Source organism: Perna viridis, chromosome 13 (assembly GCF_037379345.1).
Source record: "Perna viridis isolate PV_CMFRI_1.1 ecotype Kerala chromosome 13, ASM3737934v1, whole genome shotgun sequence".
Taxonomy (NCBI): domain Eukaryota; kingdom Metazoa; phylum Mollusca; class Bivalvia; order Mytilida; family Mytilidae; genus Perna; species Perna viridis.
The window spans coordinates 20,512,889-20,540,501 of NC_142457.1; the positions used below are offsets into that span (position 1 = coordinate 20,512,889).

Here is a 27,613-nt window from a genome sequence, read left to right on the forward strand (position 1 = left end):
ACATTTATTTAATACAAATAATTTCCTACCATTTTTTCTAGATTATGTATTTCAAATAACCTTTATTACGTCTTAAACTATGTTATCTTTTAACATCAGTCATTACGAAATACCATATGGTCGACAGACAGAAATTGTGGAAGTATTTGACTTGTGGGAAAAAGGTCAAAGTTGGGTTTTGGTGAAACAGAAATTTTGGAAGTTTGTCATGTATTTAGGAGTAAAAGGTCAAATTTGGGTTTCGGTCAGACAAGCTGGAAATCTATTTGGTAAACACTGTTGCTTTATTCAATTTATTTTTTTTTTCTTTAACTAAAATATGGCGAAAAAAATTGAACGACCTATTATTCATTCCATTTGTTTTCTGGTTCAAATATTTTATTCAACTCTCATACTTTCTATTTATTCTACTGTTTTTTTTTTGTTTTGTTTTTTTGTTTGTTTGTTTGTTTTTGTTTGTTTGTTTTTTTTTTTGCCCTTAAATGGAAACAAGGACTTCTTAGCGCTATTTCACTGTTTCTTGTCGTGTTTCCTAAACTTTTTGACTCTTCTTGTCACCTCTTGTCCCCAAGTAGTGAGACCCGAAGAGACCGTAATTTTTTTGAAGTCGGACTCCGTCAATCTGACAGGTCCAGGACAGCTGCTAACTTGATTCCCTGTCTGTAAGTTAATGTTGATACAAAGATTTAAGATTTGATATATAGCGGCTGTAGCAAATTAAGCCATGACTTCCACATTAAGGTAAAATCAGTACTTAGATTACCTAATGTTGGGTCATTAAGAATTGTTTTTAAGGTCTAAACTCATTTGAAAGGTAATAAAACACAACTGGAAACTAAACTAATCTATGTAACTGATTTTAAGAGAATTGTCTCCTTGGGCTTGACTATCAATCTAAATATCTAATTCTCTCTTTACATTACAGAAAAAATGGCATCTGAAAGCTGCAGCATCTGCTTGTTACTAGAAAAGACCAGCACTCCTGAAGTATGGTGTCCACAATGTGAGGATTCCCTCTGTTCAACATGTAGTGAGCACCACAGAGTACAAAAGGGAACAAGGGACCACAGCACCATATCTTATGAAGATGACCTAAAGTTACCATCTTTTACCCACAAAATTCAACTCGACTGCGAAGAACACAAAGAAAGATATCGATATTACTGTAGGTCTCATGATTGTGTTGTCTGTTATAAATGTTGCAATCTCATAAAAATGTGAAGACACTCTACCTATAGACGATGTCATCAAAAAAGTAAAATCTTCAGCCTTGTTCGAAGATGTTTGGATATCATTAAAAATGACTCATCAAACTTTTTTGACAGCGATCACTGAAAGAGAGAAAAATGTGAAAATACTGAAAACTAAGAAGGAAGAATTATCATCAAATGTGAAAAAAAGAACACAAAATCTTATTGACCAATTAAAGAAACTAGAAACAAAACACTATCACAGTTAGAGTCAGTTGTGAATGAAAATATAAATGAAATCAAAGCCACCACAAAAATCTTGGAATCAAATAAAAGAAAACTTGGTGAATTATTGGAACGGGAGGAACTCATTAAGAAATATGCATCAAATTTCCAAACATTCATTGCAACAAAACAAATGGAGAGAGAAGTTCAAGAATCAGAAGAAATCTTACACAAATTATCCGAAAAAGGATCCATGGATAATACAGACATAGAAATGAATGAAAACATCACAGCAGACGACCCAATTTTTGGAATAAAAACTCTGTGTGACATTAAAGTATCAAAAGAAAAAAATACAACATCCATGGACATAATCAAACCAAACATAGGTCAGGCAGAGGTGAAGACAGGATTCCACAGACAACTGACACTTAAACAACAGTTTACAATAGATCAAGGTTGGTGTTATGGTTGTTGTACGCTGTCTAATGGACTCCTGGTGTTGACTGATTGGTCCAATGGTGTAGTAAACATACTACACAGTAATGTTCAACATAGCTGCGAAACGTAGCTCTAACTAATTTTTGTATTTTCTTAACGTTAGAGCTACGATTTTGGCTGTTAAAAAATGCGATTTCAGCGACCTTGATTTTGTCGCACCTATTTTCAAGTCGTTTCGTGGCTATCGGCTTTGCAGGGGGTTAAAACATATTTATTTCGTTTCGTTAAACATTTTTCTACCACCTTACCTTATTAAGCATATATGAATATTCATATCTTTCTTATTGTAGCTCGAAATAACAGATAATACTTAGAATCGGCCTCCTTGCCGCCATCTTGGTTTAAGCGAGATCCCGTTTTTCGCTCACGTGACGAATAAAAATAGACCGCATTCCGACAAAACACATGTTATTGTTTACAACTAAGACACCGCCGGTTTTTTATTGCAATCGTGGTTTTTAACGGCCTTTTCTCGTATTTACAATAAAAATATAATTATATACGGCCATATTTCATCAATTTGATGAAAATAAGTTGTAGTTTCATTCATAAAAAAGAAAAAAAATGTATCTTGCATGTAATTCACCCCCTCTTTATTGTCATGACATTGTGTCTATTATGGATATGGATTCCAAAAGGGTCAAAACTTGGTACAGTGATAAATTTAAAAATGATTTTAAGGTAGAACTGAAAGAAGCTAATGTAATTTCAAAAGTTCTTAATGGAGAAAGCTGTGTTGGAATTTTTCCAACAGGGTTTGGTAAAAGCATTTGCTTTTATTTGTTGCCTTGTTTTTTAATGACCTTCAACGTTCAACAACAAAAAATGCATAGTTATTTCGCCACTGAAGGGTTTGATGCTCGATCAAATAGCCAAAGTTACAAGTTTTGGGTTGAAAGCGACAGGAATCATGACCAAGAAAGACATGGATGCAACATCAATTGAAGATTAAGATTTTGATCAATATCTTAAGTATGCCATAATAGAAAAAAGTCTATGAGTCTAAATTTTTCATTTCTCTAACTAGGATTTTTTTCTTAACAAAGAAACAAATAGTTGTTATTTATTGTAGTCATGAATATCATGATTACATGTATGTATTCTTTTGAATGACTCTTTAACAAAAAAAAAATTAAAAAGAAACTGTAATAAAAAATGTACTATATTTTATTTTTATCCATGATTTGAATTGATTTACAAAATATTTCACCTTCAACTTCTGCATCATGTGATCTCCTTGTACATGTAATAAGGCTTCGTTGCTTTGACAGTAAAATTATTTTAATACATTTCTTTATGTACATGTATAATTTTTCTGAACATTTTTTTCTTGAGATGTAAAATATTTTTGAATATTGACTTAACTGGAAATTATCTTCACTTATTTTAATCACATTGAGATTTCTTCAGTACTTGCCATGTGTACAGCTGTACATGTAAATTTCTTCAGTACACATGTGTTTATTTTTTTTTTTGTCACTTGTAAATATACATGTACATGTATACGTGTATTGTTTTCTGTTATGTCATGTACATGTACTTACAGAATGGAATCGGGAAATTTTGAAAGGGGTCCTATGGGATTCAGGCTAGTATTTGCTCATCTTTTGACAGAAAATACAATTTTCAATCAAATGGGGGGGTGGGGCGGGGGCGAACTTCCTGAACCCCTGAATCTGCCACTGTGCTTAGGGTAACATTTATATTTTATAATTGTTGTAAATTAGTTCAGATTTAATGAAGGACAATTTAATAGGAAATCTCAAGTGAAACAAGGAACAAGATCAGTTAGAATTTTTCTGTGATGAACTAACCCAGTTAGCATTTTTCCGACGCAGTCGTTATAGGTTCGCTTTTTACCCTTTGACCTTAAAGACGCTCTTCTATGGAAACGCAAGTCACCAGTTCAAAATTCTGTTTCCAGATTGACCAAATACTGATAACTTAGTAGGGTTCGAAAAAGGAAATTGAAATTGTGTGCCATGCTTATTTCCTGATGAAAATGGTAAGTAAAAAGAACAAATTTTACTGTGCCGGCTATCTTTTTATAAAGATAGTACTTGTTTTTTTTTTCTTACTAACAAGGCCTTGCCATTTTAAATTACATGTACATGTATTTTAATGGTTGAATGATTTGTAATTTTACTCCTGGTGGACTAAGACAATGTTATTTATAAAGATTCGGTGGAAGTGGATTTTAAACACTTGGTGAATTGGGATTTTTCCATATGGAAGAGGCCAACATGATTTATCATGATCAATTTGGATATTAACATGATTAATTTCTAATTAATTTCCATCCAAGATGTGACACATTTTAATATAACATGTGAAATATGAATTCATCATAGGGACAAAGTCAACATGGACTTTTTTAAGACTGGATATATTTCAATAGACTTTGCTAATTCATGGAGTTGTCTTTTATGTACTCAGCCAATATGGATTTTCGCATGAAAGGCTAGACTATTTGCATTTTTGTTACGATAGACAAAGTCAAGTGAGATTTTTTTATATGTTGAACTTACATGTAGCTAACGAAGGTTTTTCATCTGTACATGTATTAAACATTGTTTCTTGATTATTTGTTTCAACTTAAAGTACACTTAAACACATCGAATAGTGAAATTAATGACGTAGTGTTTATTTGTAAATATTAGGAATCACCATATCTCTCAGTTTGTCTGTCTGTCTGTTTATCTGCTCACATATCTTGTTTTATATTTTTACACTCCACCACTTGAAAAGAGGTAGATAAAAGTACATGTATTTAGTAATCATGGTGTTTGTTCGTCCTTATTACATGAAGCCATTGTGCACCTCCTATTTTGTTTTTCCATCTGAATGTCTTTTGGAGTTTTGGGGATGGGTTGGGAGGATATCATCAAGTGAAGTCTGCTCACAGTTTTTTTTTCTAGTACAAGTACATGTACATTAAATTCATTTAAAGCAGTGGTATTCTCTTAATGAGCTTGCTTAAAGTATTTCTAGTTATATCTCTCTCAGAATTATGTAATGCATGTATTAAGTGTCAGTCTCTGTAAGGGTTAGGCAGTTGTAGGCAGACTACATGTATTTGCATTCAGATTCAAAGAAAAAAGTCAAGATTGTTCATATCATTTTGGTAACATGAGTTATAGGTAATCATATTGAAATGCACATAAAATGAACATTTCAACGGCAATGAATTCTGTCAAAAAATCTGATTTTTCTAACATTCTCTTAAAAAAAATTTCTGAACAAATCCAGTGATGCAGAGATCAAATTATGGTATTATCATATAGAGAGAGTATCCTTGTGTGAAATTATATTGTCAGATTGGGGGGGTTTTGACATCCATTTTGCCTGATTCTTACAAAAACTTACACTTATATATTAAGTTCAAAAAACAGATACAAACCATTAATTTAAATTCTACATGTAAGTAATTTTTTAAGTACATTGTATTACATTGTAGTTTTAAGGGAGATAATCCATTTTGTTTCCAATCCATATCAATGCTATGTATCATTCATCATTAGTAGGATTTTGTTTATGAGAACAAAAAAAAACTTTAAATCATCAAGATTTTTTTCATTTTGGGGACTTACATGTGTGTTGTTGTTTTATTTTTTATTTTTTAATTAATTTCTTTTTTGGAGACTTTATTACAATATTACAACATTTACCACTTAATTTTTTTGTATGTAACTTTTGCGCAAAAGAGGTTTAAGTTTTAAAGTCACAATGATAATAACTTAACAATATGACTATTTTGATCATGTGTCAATTAAATTTTCTTTCAATTCAAAATTACTGTGAAACATTATAAATCAAGCCATTGTACTCCCGAATAATTAGCCTGATTTTAAGAGAAGAGTTATTGCTCTTGAATTTTCCCAGTACCCAGAAATTCACTTATAATTCAAGAAAATCTGATAATTTTTTGTGTAATTTGTCTTTTAATATTATACAAACTGCAGATGTAAAAATATTAAAAAGTATTATACGAAAATTATTTTGTTTGCCTTCAGGAGCTAGTTGTAATGTCCTCCGTCGCCAGGAAGTCTGAGTGATCATAGGATCACTTTTTAGCTCATCTGGCCGAAGGCTGTGTGAGCTATTACCACCACTTGGCGGCTGTCGTCGTCCGTTAACAATTTTTTCAAAAATCTTCTTCTCTGAAACTACTGAGAGGAATTATATGAAAATTTCCACAGATGTCCCTTAGGGTATCTTGCACAGAAGTTGTGTTTAGATTTTTGGTCCATCAGAAAACATGGCTGCCGTTACTAAAAATAGAACATAGAGATCAGACTATTTTTTTTGCATATATCTCCATAACCGTTAGGTTAAGCCAAATTCTGACAGGGTAAAAGTGTTCAGCGTGATGAGATCTATTTGTGGTCAAATTGTCTTCCTAATCTGTCCAGCCATTTAGGAGTTGCTGCCCTTTTCCGACCTTTTTTTTTATTGCTATTTTTAATACTACATGTATTTCTTTCAAAAATCTTCTCCTCTGACCCTACTTGACCAATTGGAATCATACTTGGTGTGAATGTTTCTTGGCATATCCTGCACTTTTATCTGTTCAGTCATGTATTGATCCTTAATATGATAAGGCCCACCAAAGTCTTCTTGGGTCAAAATTATTAGTAAACTTCTTGTTAAATTTATTGCGATTGAAAGACAAAATTAAACAAGGTGAGCGATTCCGGCTCCTGGGAGCCTCTTGTTAAGAATTGATTGTTTTTAACTTTTCTGCAACCCCCCAGATAGCAGAAATTACAGACAGGGATAATTAGTTTATGGTTCAAGGAAAGGCTAAAAAATGTGTGTTCACTGTAACCTGACATACTCTATTTGTCGCCAACCCTGAACTTTTTATCAGGAGGATTTTAATTTCTGGAAATATTGTCTTTGATCCGTAACCGTTTCCGCAATTATTGTACTAAATGGAAATTAAAAAAAATGGCCAGGCGACTGACCCTATTTTTTTTTCAGGATGTGATCGTAAACGCATTTTTTAGCTCAGATGGCCGAAGGCCAAATGAGCTATTATCATCACATGGTGTCCGTCGTCGTTGTTAACAAGTTATCAAAATTCTTCTCCTCTGACACTACTTGATTAATTGGAACCCAACTTGTTATGAATGTTCCTTGGGGTATCCTGCATAGAACTGATTTGGGGAAATTTGATCCGTCGAAAGACTTGGCCGCTGTTACTAAAATAGAACATAGAGGTCAGACAGTAGTTTTTCGTATATATCTCCAAAACTGTTGGGTTTGGCCAAATTCTGACACGTGATAAAAGTGTTCAGCATGATGAGATCTATCAGTGGTCAAATTTTCATTTTAATCTTTTAAGCCATGTTGGAGTTATTGCCCCTTTTCGACGTTTTCTTTTTTCTATATTTAATGTTATTTCTTTCAAAAATCTTCTCCTCTGACACTACTAGACCAATTGGAACCAAAGTTGTCATGAACGACCCTTTGGGTATCCTGCATAGAACTGATGTGGGTATTTTTTATCTGTCGAAAAACATGGCCGCCGTTACTAAAAATAGAACATAGGGGTCAGACAGAAGTTTTTCTCATATATCCCCAAAACCGTTAGGTTTAGCAAAGTTATTTCTTAGCTGAAATGACCCTTATTATAAGGCCTTCAAAAGTCTTCAGGGATTGACAGGTAACTCCTTGTAAGAGTTATTGTCTATGAAAGATGAATAATGTTGATTTTTGTATATTTTTTTACAGTTTTCAGCCAATGTCTTAAAAATATGATCCTTATGATTGTCCTACCAAAGTCTTTTGAGTCAAAATTGTTGGACAACTCCTTGTTAAATTTATTGCCCTTGAAAGACAAACTTTAACCAGGTGAGTGATTCAAGTCCTGAGAGCCTCTCGCTTTTTGCATTATCTCTTTGAAGTCAATGATTCATTTAATGATAGATGGTACTTCCATGAGCTAGCACAATGAATAGTTTTGTGTGATGATAGGATAAAGTATCAAGCCAGTTCTTAATTACTGCCCAGTACACCAAATGGAAGTTTGTTTTTTGACCATTTTCTGTAGGCTTTCCCATAAGTGGCTAATTTTGCGCATTTCCAACACAATGGTATGATGCCACGTTATGTCTGCTTGGCTTTAATTCTAGTATCCAGAAAAGGACTGTTTAAGTGTGGTCTTGTTGATGTTTTCTTAAGATGTGTCCAATCCATCTCTACCATCTGATGATCATGTCTTCCTGCTTGTATCTACTAAAGAGGTTCTTATTAAAGCAGGTTCCCTTCAATTTATCTAGTACAACAACATTTTACACTAGAAAAGTATGATTAACTGCTATCAATCAATCAATTAGTTGTTCTGTCCCCAATGACATCATTACAGAGGATCCACAAATACAAATTACAGAAGGGAACAAACAAAAACATTTTAAGATTCTAACAGGAGTGGATCCAGATAGGTTAAAACAAAGTTGAGGTCGTATCATGCTATTGTCAGTTTCGTCATTGTCGTAGTCCATTGATATTTCTCCTCTGGACAATAACTTGAGAGAATAAGTGTACATGTCTTTATGTAACTAAACCACAAATGAAAGCCCAGGATTGATTTTAGGGGTTCTAATTTGAACTGATTACGAATGAGGGATCAGAAACAAACATTTTCCTGTTTTGCAAATAATAGCTTGAGTAAAGGTGAATGGAAAAGAAAGGCTTGGATTGATTATGGGGGTTGTGCTTATTGAAAAATAAAGGATCATAGCTGATTTTGGTCAAGTTCTTTTCCTGTCTTAATTGTCTAATTGAATTAAAAATTGAAATCTGTATCAAACTTGAATGGTGTGAGAAAACTTGACCCAACTCTGCAAGGTTAAAACTGCAGTCTTATTAAGCCTGGCCCTGTGAGGCATTTCATTTGTTTGTTGTGGAAGTAAGGCACATACCATTTTCTTCTTAAAAGATGGGGGCTCCGATTTTAGGTTTAGTTAGAAACTTCTTTTACCCAAGCCTCAAAATAAATTTTATTTGAATATCTGTATCATTAAGTGATGGGGGAAGTATTGAATCAAATTTGTTTTATCAATCAATGACTGAGGAAAAATTGTTTTGGCTGAAATTTGGAATAATCTTTGTTTTTTAACAAATCGTGCCCCCCTCCCCCCCCCCTCAGTATAAAAATAGTCTGTTACTAACAATTTGTACAATGAACATAATGCAAGGAAACGTACTAATCCAAGAAGACAACATTTAAATTATAAAAAAAAAGATGGGACGTGTTCTTACCCCTTTAACCCACATCGACCAAACTTGCCACTAATAAACTGGAGAAAACTTTGTTTAATTCGTTAAAGTTATAAACACCATAAATAATAAGTAGAAAAAAAACATACCGGTACACAAAATGATAAATAAAACAAGAAATACTTGGAGTAAGACCCCCACTTCAAAGGCAGTTGAATTTGTAGTCTGTAAGTTCAACTTTCTCCCTTTACAATCCTCTGACGGTAACTTTATATTCACAACTATATATGATGCCCAACCTTCCTATGAAGTTTCATCAAAATCACTTGAGTGGTATAGGAGGAGTTGCGCTTATGAGGTTTTAACATTTCAACACTTCAGTTGAATTATCTCCCCTCGGAGTCTCCTGACAGTAACTATACAATGTATTTCTAATACTTTATGCACATCTAAATATGTTGCAAAACTTTCATATAAAGTTTCATCAAAATCCTTTGAGTTGTTAAAATAGAAGATGCACTTAAAATTTATAGACATGAAAATATTTGATTTGGACTATCTCCCTTTATAGTCCCCATGACCTTATAAATATTCCTACATACAATGTACATGTGTGATGCCAATTGCAAGCTTCCTATAAAGTAGGAAAATAAAAGTAAAGGGTTTTATGTTGAGTAAGTTTTTATTTATCATCAATTTCATGATTATCGTCTGAATATAGCTGAAATATTGCTGCTCGGACGTTAAACCCAAACAAACAAACAATTAGTGCACGCACATTTTTTTCAGCTGAAGTAAAAATGTTTATCACATGTTTTATTGAAAAAAAAACATTGATATTGCATATGTAATAAAAGCATTATTTGCTCCGAAGGAAATAACATATCAGGATCGATGGCAGATAATATGTTAATATCATCACTTTCGTGTGCTATACTGACGTCACTTCAGAACAACTGTTCAAAACTTTTCCTGTCTATTGGCGACATCATAGTCTACTCTGCTGTCATAATGGAGAATGATTCTGCTATAAACACAAAGAAAAGTCAAATGCTGCAAAAACATAATCAAAATAATATACCCCACAATTCAGCCGCTAGTCATGTATGATTTTTCCTTCTTAAAAGAAATGATGAACAATTCATTACTGCTATAAAAATATGTGATAAACAAATCTATGGCCTTTTTAATATTGCCCTCGTGATTAGCCCTTGGGTGATATCGTCCCTCATGACTTGCCTATATCAGAATTTCATGCTGATAACATGGGCAATATTAGAAGTCAGAGTTATGGAGTCAAAACATTTTGTTTCTTGCCGGTTTATAATTTTTTTCTCCAAATTATCCCAGCCTCCCCCCTTCAGTATAAATATATATGGTCAGCGCCTCATCTGATTATCGTGTGGGACCTGAGCTTACCTTTTTTTAAAGAAGCCTCCAATAATAATATGATAGGAAAAATGTTAATTTGAGAGAAGCTTATAGTCTAAGGGAGATAATCCAAAAACTTAAATAAACCAACATATTTAAAGCGAAAGTCACAGCACAAAACTTAGATAATTCATATACAGTCTAAATCGGACACTTTTTTAAAGATCTTTATATCAGTGTAAATGTATATTTTGGAACCTTAGAAAACCAACTACCTACACAAGTCTGAACCAAGTCAATTTTAAATTTGAAAGATTTAGGTTTAGACGGGTTTCACAGTATGTAATTCATATAAAATGTTTGTTTGTTTGTTGGGTTTTAACGTCCGAGCAGCCATATTTCAGCTATATTCAGACAATGAACATGAAATTGATGATAAAATGAACATGAAATGATGACGAAATGAAAAAAGGAAGGGACACAAGGACAATGGGGTCAACAAATTTTGATTGCCACTGGAAATAGGGAGAGATGGGTAGGGTCGGGCAATTTAGCCTCCTGTGGCGGAGCCCTATGGTTCCTACTCCGGGAGAATACCACAGTAGGGTTCTTTAACGTGCGAGGAACTTGGCATCTTTCCGAACACGGTGCACCACTATGGCTTGCGGTCAGGTTTTCCGTATTATAGTCTGACAACCCCAGCATGTAACACGCCAGGGGTACCCCATTCCACCACCTGGGGCACACATCCCAGTTGCTCTGTGGGCAGAGCGCCCTAGCCCCCGGCTAGGGTTCTGAGCACTATTTAGTCGCCTTTTACGACAAGCTTAGCGCTGCTGCAGGCCTATTCTTTTAACACCCGGACCTGCACGGGCGCATATAAAATGACGTACTTAGATAAGTAAATATAGTGACATTCAACGGTTAGTTCGGTCTATGCCTTTAGTCATTATCCCAAAGCATGAGGTTAGTAAAGAGAAAAATCTGAGATTTCAGTTGCATTCGTATAAAAAAAATAATAATATTGACTGTTCGGACTAGTAGCTGAAAGTGTTGACAAAAACTGCATTTAGTAGGTAGCACTGTTTGTGTGTAAAATGCGGATTGAAATGTCAGTTGCCATATATCAAATAGAATAAACCCTACAGATTTGGAGAGCATATATCACTTCAGAGTTTATTCTAAAATTAAAAAAACTTGAATATCAGAAGTTTATCACAATGATCCCAAGTGGTTATACTCTACCAAAAAAGAAGGTGGTCGTCAGAAAGGGGGGGTCTAAATAGATTCTGTAACACTAAAGAAGTCGGCCTGGTTTGTATAAAATGTGTATCTAAATCAATTTTGGAAGAATGAAGAGAACAAATATTTGTGAAAGGTCCTCAGTGATGATGAAATGCCATCAACCCAAATAGCCCCATGCACATAGTACTGAAAGATGATATATACACAGTCAAGATGAACATGGAACAATTGCAATGAAAGCTGACTAAGATTTCATCTGACACATTCTTCCAAACCACAGGAGAGACAGATGTCCTGAATTAGAACAAGAATAAAAATGTTGTACTAATACAAGCATAAAATCTGTAACCAGTGAACTAATGACTTTTATATTTAACAAAGAACACCGAAAACACAGACAGACAGACTGACTTTCAAACCACTTTATACACTTGACTAATTAACCAGAGGGAAAAAACCTACCTCAAAACCTAACATGCAACAGACAGACTGACAGGAAATCACTATATATTCAATTGACTAATCAAACAGAGGTAAAACAAACACCTCCAAAACTAATGTGTGACAGACCGACAGACAGACAGAGTGACATGAGATCACTTTCTACACTTGACTAATCAACCCAAGATAAAATAAAACTACCACCAAGCCTAACGTGTGACAGACATACAGACAGACAGAAAAGCTACCTCCAAGACTAAAACATGAGAGATAGACAAACTGACATGAAATCACTATACACACTTGACTAATTAACCCGAAATATAAAAGCTACCTCCAAAGCTAACGTATCTCAGGCAGACAGACAGACAGACTGACACGATATCACTATATACATTTGACTAATTAACCAGACTTATAAAAGAGACTCACAAGAGCCTGAATAACTCACCTGTTCAGTATTGAAAGTATTGCCAAATTCAATTCAGGGGATACCAATCCATGAAATATAAAGAGATTTTTCTCAAATTTGCACCAAAGATAGATCTTATTATGCTAAACGTGTAACAATTTACATGTACAATAATCATCAAACTGTTATTGTCTCCTACAAAAAAAGGATAAAACCTTGGTAAAATATTGTCATTATTGAATCTTCACGGGCACAACGTGGGTTATTCTAAAATTTGCACCATTGATGGATCTGGTCTTTGCATTGTTCAAACAGTTGGAATTGTCATGCAAGCTGTTAAATTTATTTGAGAGAAGTCTGTAAAAGTTGCATAAGAAAATAACCAAAACAAAAAAAATAAAAAATAAAATAAAATAAAATAAAATAAAAAACGGAACAAATCTGTAAAAAGGGGCAATAACTCATAAATCTATAATTCAATCAACTTGAAATTTTAAAGTTAGAAGAGCCCAAGTGAAAATCGCAAAATCTATGCCTGTGAACAATTTCAGTATAATGCAATTATTCAACAACTTGCATACAGAACAAGAACCCCACAAATAATTTCAGAGAGCTGTGTGCTGAAATATCAAAGTTGCAGGTTAAAACCAGCCAATGTTTTCAAATGACACTTCACAGGGTGTTCCTTGTGAACAAAGCTTTTCAATAAAGAGCTTTGTAGAACACAGCATGATATAGTTAGTGAACCCTTAACAATTATGTCCACTAAAATACTAACAAGAAGAGAAAAGTACTATTCCTTTTATTAATGTATCAATTAGGGTACAGAAAAATAAAATATGGATTCAAAAACCCTAACTTGAATCTTGAAGCGATCTTAATTTTCAAACAAAACCAACAAAACAACAAAAATGACAAAGTCATAAAGTATGATAAACCCGATCAGTGATATTTACCATAAAGTATGATAAACCCGATCAGTGATATTTACCATAAAGTATGATAAACCCGATCAGAAAGCTTTTAAAGCAGAAACATAGAAATTATCTGGCCAGCAAACTCAACATCATGTAAATTCTTAATTAAATGATAGAAAAAGAAAATAAAATCTTCAAGTCTTTTAACTATGAATGCATGTTTTTATGATAGGGGAAATTAAATTATGAAAATTTGAAATAAAATATGTGTATAAAAAACTCTATTGTTTATTATTGGATTTCTTTGTTATGTTTACGGGATTGAAGATTCTTCTATCTACCAATCAAGGGAAGTCATATATAACCGCCGGAAATAGTTCATTTGATCCCTCTATCCTCTTATGTCATATACAAGTACTAGAATGTCCTCATATAGCTTCCATGAACGATCAAACTTCCGATTTGAAAAACTGTCCGCAATTAGACGATTCACGAATTTCCCCTATATGTAAATTGTTTTGCGTAAGTTTTACGTTTTTACCATGAATGTTTCGCATTAATTTGTAAAAATCAGTTCAAAAAGGTCTTTGTCCCTTGTTAAAATGGAAATAAAGACACTGAATATAAATTTACACAAATGTACCATCTAAGGACTACTAGCAGTTAACTGACATGCCAGCTCCAGACCAGTTTAAAACATACTTATAAAAATATCTGTGTGCGTTCAAATAGACTATGCAACACACATAGGTCAGTTTAATATATTTTAATTTGAAAAAAAAACAACAAAAATACATGTTAACTCGTATATTACACCGATAGGCTATCGTGAAATTAATCGAAAAATAAATCATTTAAATTTTGGATTATATGTGATTCGGTAAATGATATGGTCTAAAATTTGAATGATGAAATTTTCCCGTATTTATCATCAAACATATTTTATATTAACATCAACCGGGTTATACGAGCCATAGTTTGTAAGTCAACTCCTGAAAAAGCAACGCCACTTCATCCAAAAAAAAGTACAAACAAATTGTTTAAAATGACCAAGATTTGTGTAAGGTCCGGACAAAAATGAATTACACACGGGTCTTATCTACTTACAGCATGTATCAAACTATTGGAAGTAAAACATTTGCCTTTTAACTGAGAGATGATGTAGCCCAATAATTCATACTTTCCATATTTAATTGAATATAACAATATTGTTAACTCACCTCAGATCTATTTTCAACTTGTTTATCAACCATATTTGCAATAACCACCGCTTTGGAAGCAACAAGTTTATACCCATGCAGGTGATAATCCTGTCTAATAATCCTATGTTTTTTTTTATATAATAAAAGCTTACCTGTATGGTATGGTATAAAAAGACTAAAAAAACTTACGTGTATACTAGAATGGTATAAAGAGACTAAAAAAAACGTGTATAGTAGGTAATAGGTATTTAAAAAATGCTATCTTTGTATAAGGGAAAATACTTTCAACAAACGAAAAAGAAGCAATTTACAAGATCGCCTATCTGAACCAAAGAATGATATGGCCCACTCGTGCCCAGACTGAATGTGCTCCAATGCGCCATTTTCGGCACTGAAGTGTCACTTGCGCATGGCGTGTGGCCTTCCCAACCCTTGTTATAAAGAGACTAATTTTGTGGATGTCTAGTGAGTGACTGACATATAATGATCAAACTCTTGTGTGTTCAGGAATTGAATGTTCTAAATTTTGTTAACGAGATGAGTGACTGACATTGAAAAGTTAAAATCTTGGGGCTTCTCAACAAGATGAGAGACTGACTCTTGGTGCTTGTTTAAAACAAGATGAGTGACTGATTTTAAAAAAGTCAACATCTTAAATTTGGTGCTTAATTCAAGGCTTTTGTCGTATTAGGGGGTGGGTGTTCATACCGGAGATGCAAAGATCAAAGTGGCACGGCTTCTTTATCTTTTTGTATTTTTGAAATGTTTCAGTTATTTTTGTTTTGTTTTTTTTCTGATGCTTGTGTCACTGTTTTTTTTTTAAATCCATTGAGTGGCATGGGGCATTGGGCATCAACTTTAAATCATCATAATTTTTCATTTTTTAAGATAATTGAAAAATTGTGTTGGTTCCCATCACTCTTTTTATCCACGGAATTTTTTAATAAATCATATACACTGCGTTACATGTAAAATCCTGACATAACAATGTCATAAAAGAAATTGACACAAAATCAAATAGTCCTTAAGATCAATTTATATTCTATTATATAAATCCTTGATTCGTCAACAATTCAACAACCAAAACGCGTTTGGGGGGATTCACGACACGTTACGAAAATAGTGTGGATCGAATTAGTAAAAGGGACGAGATTGAGGGTTCAGTTGGACATTTTAACTTCCGGCACAATAAAATATAGTTCCAACATTATTTAGTTATTTCGATATATTATGGCTCTTTTCATACAGAATTTTGATTTTTATGATTAAAAGTGCATTATTTTTTTTTTTGAAGAGAGATACCGGAAAATTATATGTGATTTTAAATAAATTTTGAAGCCTCCATCATAAATTCTTCCGCCACTCTCTTTTCCATGTGGTAGTCATAATGGTAGGTAGCATACCATGTGGGTTTCAGTTAAAATGTCTTTTGGTAGATTAAACAGACACTTGATTTAATAACAGAGCAATTGCTTCGAGTTGCATATCTATTTCTCTTATTAACGTTAATGATTTTGGCGAAGCGAATGCCTAAATGATAAGTTGTCGCCTATTTCCACCAACGCAGTGTCACACTTTATTGTTGGCTTGCACTTGGACAAGTGATTTTTCCAAGGCATCATAACCTTGTCAACTCTGTTATGTTTACTTAACAAGTACAATTTCGAACCAGTATGTTGATTTGAAAACTTGTTAAAGCTGCTGTAGCTGCCAAATTTGTTCAGTTCTGATTCTGTACTCCTGCAGTGCTAGAGGTTGTTTGGCAAGCTATTTTCCATCCTAACCTCTAGCATCTGGCATGTTGAAAGCCACAGCAAATTTGAATTTTGCGAATGTGTTTGAAAATATTTTAAGTCTTATTTATATTAAAGAAGTTTAACCTACCGGAAATCAAGCAATCCTAAATGTTTATTAAATACATGTACCTAGAATACATTTGTAATGAAGACAGTTGTCAGTGACCAGCCATTTTGAATTAAGTCACTAATTTTATTGTGTACAATATATTTCTGACAAATTGAACTTTAACTTTGTAAGGTAATTCATTGGTTAATTTAATATGTTTGTTTCACAAATTTTAAAATCCGTAAATTTATTAACTGGAATTACACATGCACATGTACAAAAAGCTAAAAACCAAAGTTGAAGTTCATTTAAAGCTGCATTAGCTGTCATTTTTGTAAATTTTTTTTTCTTTTGAAATAAACCTTAACTTTGAATTGTTTCTACTAAATTGTACTTTTCTTGTACAATTTCATTTGTTATCAACATATAAAATGCATTAAATACATGAAATAGGTGTCTATATATTGTCTTGTAAGACAAAAATTCGATCTAGATAAGTTCGTATGCATGTGACTTCTGGTGACCTTAATCCGCGCATGGTTATTTGGGTCATCAAATATTCCTAGTCAGTTGCTTGTATGTCACAAGAGGACATAGAAACTAGGGATAATTTTCATTCTCACTCGACTAGCGTGAAATTGAAAATTATCGTATAGCAAGATCAAAGGGATTTTAAATAAAATAGTGATAAAATATTTTATCGCATTGAATGATTGATATGAACTTGATGTCTTAAGGACATATATTCTAATAAATAATAAACAAATAAGACAAGTTTAATAGTGTAATTCCATTTTCTATACTTGCTAATGAGTAAGTACAGTGAAAGAAATCAGCAGTAGACCTATGGACCGAGTCTGTGTAAAATCAAGCAGGTCTATGATGATATTGGCTCAATTCCCTTTGAAATGTACAGTGCTGTCTACATAAAATTATGATAGGTCTATGTTATAAGTAACTGTAATTGAATATAGTAAGTGATCAGGTTGTCATTGAGAACTTGTTTCTTATAATAACAAATTCTTAAAATGTAAGAATGGTCTGCGCCTTCATGTGGTCTCTTCCTGAAAAAGAAAAAAAGATATTTTATGTAAATCAACTCTGACGTAATGATGAGTACACTTGTAATTGATACAAAGTTTACATGTAAATGTACAGTATTTAGTGGGATTATTTTCAAATAATTGATAGCTATAATTTATATTGATAAATGAATGACTGCATCTTGATATGGCAGTCTATTATTTAATAAATTTCCCTGATTTTTGTTTACAAGTGATTATAGTTAGCTTAATTATATTTATTTTTGCCTTATCAAAACAAAGTGTCACTTCAAACACACACGCACTCGTACAACTGTGATCCAAGCTGAACCTACCAATAATTTTCTTTTAAAACCATTGAAATCACTGTAAGAGTCTCACATTGAGTAAATAAATGATCGTCCTTTGAAATTGAACTCAGTAAGTTGAATATGTTGCATTCAAATACGTTCTGCACAATAGAAGCGTTCGTTTAAACACACAATGGGAGCATTCGTTTTAACGCATGATCAGAGGTGTTTTCATTTTCAATTTCACCAACATTTCTACAAAAGTTGGCCGATCAATAGGATTTATGATTTGCACATTTGAAGCTATGGTTCCCCGATGTTAGAAACAAAAATTAATTTCTTCATTAAATCTTAGACTTAAACAAGATCTATAGAGGGCTTGAAGGAAATGGTTAATTGTTATAGTGTCAGGCTCTCAGAAGACTTGATCAGAACAGGAAGCATGGCTTCCAAGTGAAAGGGGGTTGTGATACAAATAATAGCGATGTTTCTACCGAGAAGAAAAGTAAATCTGGATTACAAAAGTACCGTGTTTCTTATAAGGAAGCTTTCCGTTGTGTAGGACCATCGAAGAAGGGACTCTCAAGGAGTGTGCTGTATTTGTGCCACATTATATCACAATATGTTAATTTCAAGAATGATTGTGTTACATTCAAACATTTTTCTTTCACGGCTTGAGTCCGTCGGTCTTCTTTCCATTGATTAACCACTTTCACTTTGCAATCAGATTATTGTTTTAAGAATCGACCCTTACAGCAACTGCACGGATTAAGGTCACCAGAAGTTACGTGCATACAAAATTATCTAGGTTGACTTTTTGTCTTGCAAGACGATAAATGTATTGATACCTATTTGATGCATTTTATTTTGGATATCGAATGACATACAGGAAAAGTGCAATTTAGTAGAAGTAACTCAAAGTTCAGGCATATTTCAACAATGACAAAAATTAATGAAAATGACAGCTAATGCAGCTTTAAATAGTTGCAAGTAAAGAATCATTTTATTGGTACAGTATACAATTAGAGAAGGGCTACATAGTACTTCTGTGCGTGTAGCACTCAGAATTATGCTAAAAAAAAAGGCTGTCATTGACCTGGACTAGTAAAAGGTAAATGATGACTGCCCAAATGTTAATTAAAATTTCTCTGAATTGTAATCATGGATAATGAGTATAGAGGACAACTTAACATGAAATTTCCTTTAAAGGAGACATGACACAAAAAATATTTTATAAATGTTTATATTTATAAAGCTACAGCTAGATATGAGGGTAACAGACATTTTCTCATCAGCTTAGCACTAAATAAAGTTGCAAGGATTTATTTGTGTTTTCACGACAACCTAATTAATATGCATAAATGAAAACTGGAAGTAACGCTCAATTACCATTTATGAAAATGGAACGTCATTTGTTCTCAATCTCCATTCGGGTACCATGAAAATGCATACATATGCTTAGAAAAATTTATAATGTATATCTTTGAAAGTAGCTTGTGCATGTATGTATAATGTAGGGTGGTCCACTGATCTGTGTATAGACACAATATTGTGATCTTTTGAAATTCTGAACCTTGTCCATATATTGAGAAAATAATTGTGGGAGTTACATGTACCATTAGTTATACTAGACCAATGAATTTGCCTGGATGTTGAAAGCAAACCAAAATCAGTGGCATAGAATATTTGATGATTAGTGAATTTGAAGACTTCAATCTTTGATTATTTGGAAGGTTGCCCATGTGTTTTCCAGCATATTGTTTTCATTGTAAACGTTCTTGCTGTTTACTTTCAGACTTCAAAAAGAAGGAACAACGGACGTAGCAAGAAGGGACGTGGACATGTCAAACATGTTAGATGTACTAATTGTGCCCGCTGCGTACCCAAAGACAAGGCTATCAAGAAGTTTGTAATTAGAAACATTGTAGAGGCTGCAGCCGTCAGAGATATCTCTGATGCCAGTGTATATGATGGTAAATTCTTTACAGTGTTTAAGGATTCCTCTTTCTTGTCACCCAGGCCAAGTACAATTTTATTATACCCCCTCTAACAAAGTTTGGGACTATCTAGGTTTCATCCTGTTTGTCTGTCTAAATTATTTTCAATGCAACATGCAGTAATGTTACAAAATTTTGTCTGATGTACATATAATGTGCAGTAGTATAAAGATATGGAGATCAGTAATGAATTTATGTGTGGACAAAAATTTTAGAAATCATGGCTATGGAACTTGAGTGTTTTTCAGCAATTCTTGGTCTCCTGTGTTGTCCACATCTCTTCCTTAACAACTTGCAGGATTGTTATGAACTTAATGGAGTGTTAAATTACCATGTTTGAATATGCATTTTGTCAGGAATTTATGTTTGGACAAAAATTGTAGAATAATTGGGCAATATTTGTTATAGCATTTTTGGTACTTGTACATGAATTAACATTGTCTCTCTCATAAGGCCTTTACATGGAAACTTAACACATTTTCAAGCTGTTTCGGCATTATACCAGTTGTGTCTTTATTGTAAGACTTCCGATGTACATGTACCTGGTTCTCAACTGTGCATGGATAGAGAATCATATGCTGAGTTGCCTACCCTTACAATTTTGGGGTAAGGCTCACGATTTTATAAGCCATGTTGCGTCCTACAGTTGCAGTCAGATTATTTAAAATTTGGCAAACTTTTCAAAAAAATTCTGATTTGAGGATCACTATGTGTCTGTCATCCTTCATTGTCGTTGTCCGTTGAATTTTTCAAACATCTCATCTGAAACCTTTTGACAGAATGTACATGTAACTAAACTTTGCATGAATGTTCTTTTGGATCTTTTAAAAAATCCTTGTGGGTGTTGATCTGGTGAAAAGCATGGCCATTACTAAAAAAAGACTTTTGTGGTCGAAGTGCAGAACTTAGTAAATAACTCAAAATCTGTGATGTTTAGCTCTGGCAGAGATGTAAGATTGTTTAGCATGATGGGATGGGCCTATGCCCAAATTTTTATGAAGATTTGTTGAGGAATGAGTAAGTTAGGGTCCTGAAATGGTTTTTTTTCTCGTAATTTTACATTTCCAACAGTAAAAATTTTCTTCTCTGGAACTACAGGATGGATTGAAACAAAACTTGCATGAATGTTAAGTAGAACATCTTAAAATATAAGTGTAGGGATTTGTGATCTTTCAAAAAACATGACCACCTTTACTAAAAATAGTCCAAAGGGGTCATATTGCAGAATCATGCAAATCTCAGAAACAGTTGGATTTAGTTTAAATCTGTGAGGGAGTTTAGTTGTTCAGCATGATGAGTTGGACCTACATTGTATGCCAGTGTTTTTAAAATCATTGGTTTTTATCCTATGTCAAGGGCCCATGCCTTGAACTTCCCCACTATGTCTGAACAGTACATGAAAATATAGTCCAAACGTATCCCCTGAGGAAGTGAAGAGTAGTAATTTAACCAAGTGATTTCCAGGAAAATTCAAATAGATATAAAGTGTCTATTTTTGGAAAATCTTGCGTTCATCTAGAAAATTTTCTTCTGAAGATGAAAATGGTTTTATTAGCTCATTCGTCCTTGTAAACATTTTTTAAAAACTCTGACACTACTTGACCAATTGGGAACAAACTTGGTATAAATGTTCCATTGGAGTATCCTGCATAGTACTAATGTGGTGATTTTTGAACAGTCGAAAAACATGGAGGCCATTACTAAAAATAGAACATATTGGTTAGAGCCTTTTTTGCATATTATATCTCCAAAATTCTTCGGTGTGGGCAAATTCTTTTATTTGCTGAAATGATCTTTATTATAAGGCCTTCCAAAGTCTCCTGGGATAAAAGTTGTCAGTTAAGTCCTTGTTAGAGTGTGATAGTCCATGAAAGGTGAAAAAATGGCACTTTAGTTTACAGTGTTCAGCCAATATCTTGAAAGCTATGATGAATACATGTAGAAAGAAACTTTCAATTGTTGAAATGATCTGTATGATAAGTCGTACAAAGTCTTCTTGAGTCAAAATTGTTGGACAACTTCTTGTTAAAATTTAACCAGGTGAGGGATTCAGGCTTCCAGTGTTTGTGTATAATTACAGTTTAGGATAAATATTCAGTTACAATAGTTTTTGAATGTAAATATAAATTAACTTTTGTACAGATTTAAAATTTGGGAAAAACGAGAAATGGAACAAATCTTGTAAATGAAATTTGTGTGAAGTTAGGTACTGTTTAGTAGTAAATATTCAGTACAGCTGTAGTAAAGATTGTCATTCAGTTCCTACATATGTGTAGGGAAAAAACGGTTCTGAATGATATTGGAACACAAATGTATGATAATAGTTTTATTTTACATCATGTAATCTTTGTAAGTTTTTTAATGCTACAATTTTCACTAAAATCAAAAACCTCCAGTGCTACATTTTGTATGATTTACCAGGTAAACAATTCAGGCTTTTCAGAGCCTCTAGTTCTAGAAATATTCCCACAAAATGATAGGTCTCTCATCAGGGTCAGGGAGTTCAATTAAGGTTAGAAATTTTCTTCTAGTGAATGGTCGATAATGTACCTACAACACTTGTACAGTTTTGACTTGCCTGAGTGGACAAGTTGGTGCAATATCCTGGTTTTAGGATTCAACTTTGCCATCACCTTGAGCAACTGCATTTTTCTCCTGGGAAAGTTATTATGTCTCACTTTGTAAGGAGACATTGTTTTTGCCCTCTTGCGACACCTTACAAACTACTGCATTAAATTTCATGACACTTTGTATACTACTGTGTTTAGAACAGTGCCATTAATATTTTGTTTCTTTTCCAGTATATGCATTGCCTAAGCTGTATGCTAAGCTACTGTACTGTGTATCTTGTGCTATCCACTCCAAGGTAGTAAGGAACAGGTCACGAGAGGCCCGTAAGGACCGATCTCCACCACTCAGATTCAGACCCAGAATGGTTAGTACTACAATTGTCATGGTGCTACAATGTAACATTCAGTTTTTTTTTCTTTAGGATTGTTGTACAATACTGACATGCAAAGCACTCTTTTACGCTACTTTTAGCTAAAATAAATGGGGTGGGTAGGACAATAGGAAACGCACATCTTTTTTTCCCAATGTGTCAACAGGTCAAGTAGCCGCTCCACTCGATCGGTTCTTCTAAACGTTGCATTAATAGGTACTCATTTTGTGTAATCTGTCACTCAAAAATTATACAAGTAATATATTGAAACTTTGGACAGTTATTTTATACATGATGAATCAGTGAAAGATATTAGCAGTAGACCTACAGACCGAGTTTATGTAAAATCAAGCAGGTCTATGATGAAATTGGCTCAAGGTGCTTTGAAATTATTTATAGTGCGGTCTACATAAAATTATGATGTGCATATCTTGTTACAGAGAAATTTAATTAATATATTCCTACACTTTGAGCTTGTTGAACAAAGTTATTTTTGTCACTTTATGTTGTGAATGGTGCCTTCTTTTTGTAATCTGTGACTTAAAAAGTGTTTAAGCAATATTATTCAAACTTTGTACAGTGATTATTTACATATTGAAGATTGTGTACCTATTATAGACAAGTTTGGTCATTTTTTGTATGTTGACTTATCCATTTTTTCAGCAGCATTTGCCATCATTATGAAATTACACATGTATATTTGTACACTACACTCAGCGACTTTTGTTTCTCTAACACTCAAGTCTGAGTTTTCAATCCGTGTTAGTCGGTGAAACACGGTGTCCGTAGGATGTTTTCATGGTGAAATGTTAGTGTTTCTCCCACCCATCTGGGACACTGTATATTCCAGTTGTTAATTGAGTACGGAAAACCATCAACCTTGGCAAAAAATCGCCCAGCATGGTGAAGTTAATCTCATTGATTTTCGTTAACAATATGGACGTTAGTACTCGAGGTCCCAGGTCACTGATCTCCAAAATTCATTTGGGACCCCAGAAAATTACAACAAGGGAGTCCAAAGGACGTGAAAATTCTTAGTCCAGTTGCCGAAATTGATACTAGATACGGTTGATTTTTCCAGCTTGAAGCCGTCGGTGCAATAAAACAGCAGTTGAGACGATTAGCACATGCTATGAAAGATTGACAAATAAAACATGAAAATCGTAAAAAAAAAGACATTTATGGTTGATACTTACTTCATTAAAGTCCTGTATTGAATAATTATAATTAATTGCAGTCCTTGTGATGACCAGACAAAAATCGGAGACATTGTAAACAATGTGTTCATTTACAAGGTTCGACGTTAACTTTTATATTCACTTGTCCAGTCAGGCAAGTGACATATGTGGTTCACTTGCCCGGAACTTTGTGTCACTATATAGTGCTTGGCCATGCTTACTCCCTTGACACTTGGGGAGAACTGATTAATTGCAAGCCAAATAAATCGAAAAGCCGTCATATTTTTTGCGGGAATAAGGGGTAAAACAAGAAGCAAAGAAGTTACAAGTATTCGTGTGAGGAGTTTTTATTTCACATCTTTAGTTTAACAAATGGACAACAATAACTATCTTCAATAAATTTTATTTCTCTTTTTCTCTCGTATTTTCGAAGTTTTCGATACAGATTTCTTACAGTTTTCCAAAGTAAGAAATTCCATAAATAAATCGCGGTTCAATGGGATAACAAAAATAGATGTACAATTGGACGCATCCGATTGGTCGACATTAATATCATACGATCTATTTTTGGCAAAGGGAAAATCAGAAAACTATCCAATGATAATCTAGGTCAGCAAGGTCGGGAAGAACGGCGAACTATACAGAAGTAATTTTCGATGTTTTAGAGCTGCGATGATCAGAAATAATGTGATTTGGGCACATATTTTTTTCACTTGCCCAGTCGGGCAACGTTTTATTTGAAACGTAGTTTAAATTAGAAATTTCTCAGAGTTAACTCGAAGCATTTTAGCGGTCGTAAACAACTGGCTGAGGACACCGTCTCGTCCTGGTTTGGACAACATCTTGTAACTTATACAAGTATTACTGACAATGTTCCCAGTCCTGATTAAGGGCTTCTACTTTACAATTCTCATGTACACATTAACTTGGGACCTGTAATTAGTTTCTGTTATTTCTAGACAAGTTGTTCGATTATTAAAACTATCAGAAAGTAAAAGCGGTGCCAGACTGTTTTTGCAAGTCCGTCACTTGAATCAAATTACAAAAATCAATATTTTCATAGTGTTTTATTTATATTTATGAATAACAATTATCAGTTAACAAATGCAAAATTCAAATTTCAAAAGATTTCATTATTACTTGATCAAAATATGAAGTAATACATGTATTTCTACATGATATCTCCCATTCATTTGACGTAGCTGTACATGTATTTCTACTTGATATCTCACACTTATTGGACGTAGCTGTACATGTATTTCTACGTGATATCTCGCACTCATTGGACGTAGCTGTACATTTTTTTTACATGATATCTCGCACTCATTGGACGTAGCTGTACATGTATTTCTATATGATATTTCCCACTCATTGGACGTAGCTGTTCATGTATTTCTACATGATATTTCCCACTCATTGGACGTGGCTGTAAATGAAAAAAAAACACATCAACAAATTAAATGGTTAACATGCACAAAATATTTAAAAAAAAATTAAAAAAAAAAAAAAAGATGATGCCGAATTTTTAATGATGAGTAATTTTTCTGAATTACCTGAGAAACAGAAACTGTGAACAAAAGGAAACTGTTGTTGCCTGTCTATATGGCAAAAGAAATTTAAAGATGATAATAACTGAAAATTTATAATATGAATGAGAAAATTCAGTAGATTTATAACCAGAAACTGATGTTTTATTGATATATAAAACACAATTCTGACACAAAACTTTTAGTTTCAGCTACAGATCAAATTTAAACTACAACTCAGAAAGTATCTCAAGACATCTTGAGATGATTTCATGTCTCAAGAATTGTCTAAGATAATGTGCTTTTCTTTTATTGAAAACTTTACTTAGACATACAAAATTGTATCAAAATGTCTTTAGACTGCTAATCATTTGCTATCCAAACAAGAGGATCAGGGAACTTAGATCATTAAAAAAACATTATACAAGATGAAAATTTTTTTTAGTTGCGTAAAAACTCTTTCCAACCTACCTACCTGCAGTCAAAAGTTTTAGGTGATAGGAAACACACATATTACTCTTTTTTTTTACCTTAGCTTCATAAAAATCCTGATTCTAACCAATGTATTTTGATATCATTACAGGATGGACCTGCCCCAAGACCAGGTGGTGCTGGTGCTGGAGCTGGTGGTGGTGGAGGTGGAGGTGGAGGCAGTGGTGGTGCCCCACAAAGGACATGAATAAACAAATAAACTACAGTACTGTATCTGGGTTCTGCTTTATGAGCCCAATCTCGAAGTAAAAAAAAAAGTTTGCATTATCTAAATTTGTCAGGGTTCTTTTTCTCCAAATTTGATTATGGGAACTAAGTGTCTGAATTAGAATGATGTTTGTTGGCCATTTTTGTCCTTACTCATAAAAGTGATCTCACATGTAGATTTGTAGCAAAGAATTGTGAACAAAAACTATCTTGTACTGTGAAAGTACTATTGTTCGTTGAGTACTAATTTTCGTAGGTAGACCAATCCACAAAATTTGGTTCCCAACTATTAAGAGATTCTCATTGATGTGTACACTGAAAACGACAAATTCAAGAATCCACGATCTTGTGTTTCCTCCCTGATCCACAAATTTAAGTACTTTTACAATATAGATATTCAAGAGACAACAATCTAACCAGGATGAAAATGTCAGCACCACACCATTGGTTTTCAACGAGCAACAAAGAAATCCTCATTCCACAGGGGAAACTGCCCCCAAAACATCATTACACGCAGGAACATTGAAAGAGTTGCCCTTATATATTCAAGTAACTTCAAAAAAATAATCTAAAGGTTAAAACAAAACAAGACATACAGAGGCCAGAAATTCCTAACTTGGACAGGTGCAAAAAATGCTAACTATATTCATACAATGACAGCGAGGTAATTTCTCCAGATATTTCTGCACTGATTTTGTTTGCTTTTAAAAGTAATTTCCTATATTATATACAGCAAAAAATAAACAATTATACAGTGATTTTTCTATGGCTCGTCATTGACGGAAGACTTTTCAGAATGAGTAAATAAGTAAATATCATTCATGTTATCCATGAACTCCTCTGGGGCCAATAGTAAATATAAATCGGAAATGATGACAAAAATTTGTCAACTCGTCTGGATCCCAAAAGCATAGTTAAAATTGTGCTAAAAAAGAATCTTATGAGGCAACACAAGGGGAATACCTTTCTGAAAATAATTTTATCTGTCCAATGTAGTATTGGTGCTTGTTAAGGCAGTTCATATCTACATCTACTGTTATAGATGCGTTATTGTGTTTCTACAAAGGGTGGCCATGCAGAAAACAGCATTTTTTAATATTTAAGTACCTGTCTACATAAAATTCGGACACTGCCAATAGTAAAATGATTCATGATGTTGAGAAACCCACTCAACAAACAATGCTTATTCAGTCTATATATGCTATATTTTTACATAACAATTATCATTTCTGTATTCAGATCTGCACTTTTGAGAAAATCATATACCTCCCGTTGAAATAAACCAAATGGACCACATCAAGAACGATAACTCTTGCAAAGCGCTAATTTCACGTACAGTATAGAATTTTCATCTCAAAAGCGCAAC

General features: G+C 33.5%; 1 protein-coding gene and 2 long non-coding RNA genes across 3 annotated transcripts; 2 read left to right on the forward strand and 1 right to left on the reverse strand.

The window, feature by feature from the left end:
* Positions 1-445: 445 nt before the first annotated feature.
* LOC148599891 (uncharacterized) lies at positions 446-2,249 on the reverse strand. The gene is made up of 2 exons (XR_015917653.1): positions 2,165-2,249; positions 446-1,331 (listed from the first exon to the last, which is right to left on the reverse strand). It is a non-coding gene; the product is annotated as an uncharacterized LOC148599891 (long non-coding RNA).
* Positions 1,324-5,920, forward strand: LOC148599892 (uncharacterized). The gene is made up of 2 exons (XR_015917652.1): positions 1,324-1,873; positions 3,841-5,920. It is a non-coding gene; the product is annotated as an uncharacterized LOC148599892 (long non-coding RNA).
* Positions 5,921-16,004: 10,084 nt separating this feature from the next.
* LOC148599893 (small ribosomal subunit protein eS26-like) lies at positions 16,005-26,253 on the forward strand. The gene is made up of 4 exons (XM_088557158.1): positions 16,005-16,118; positions 19,702-19,879; positions 22,705-22,838; positions 26,132-26,253. The coding sequence occupies exons 1-4, from the start codon at positions 16,116-16,118 to the stop codon at positions 26,225-26,227; spliced, it is 411 nt and encodes a 136-aa protein (XP_088413284.1). The 5' UTR covers positions 16,005-16,115; the 3' UTR covers positions 26,228-26,253.
* Positions 26,254-27,613: the final 1,360 nt, after the last annotated feature.

Excerpts from the sequence above, each read along its gene's own strand:
- LOC148599893 (XM_088557158.1), top strand. Across the intron at positions 19,880-22,704 it reads TGATGCCAGTGTATATGATG|TATATGCATTGCCTAAGCTG; the intron begins GTAAATTCTTTA and ends TTTCTTTTCCAG. Across the intron at positions 22,839-26,131 it reads TCAGATTCAGACCCAGAATG|GATGGACCTGCCCCAAGACC; the intron begins GTTAGTACTACA and ends ATATCATTACAG.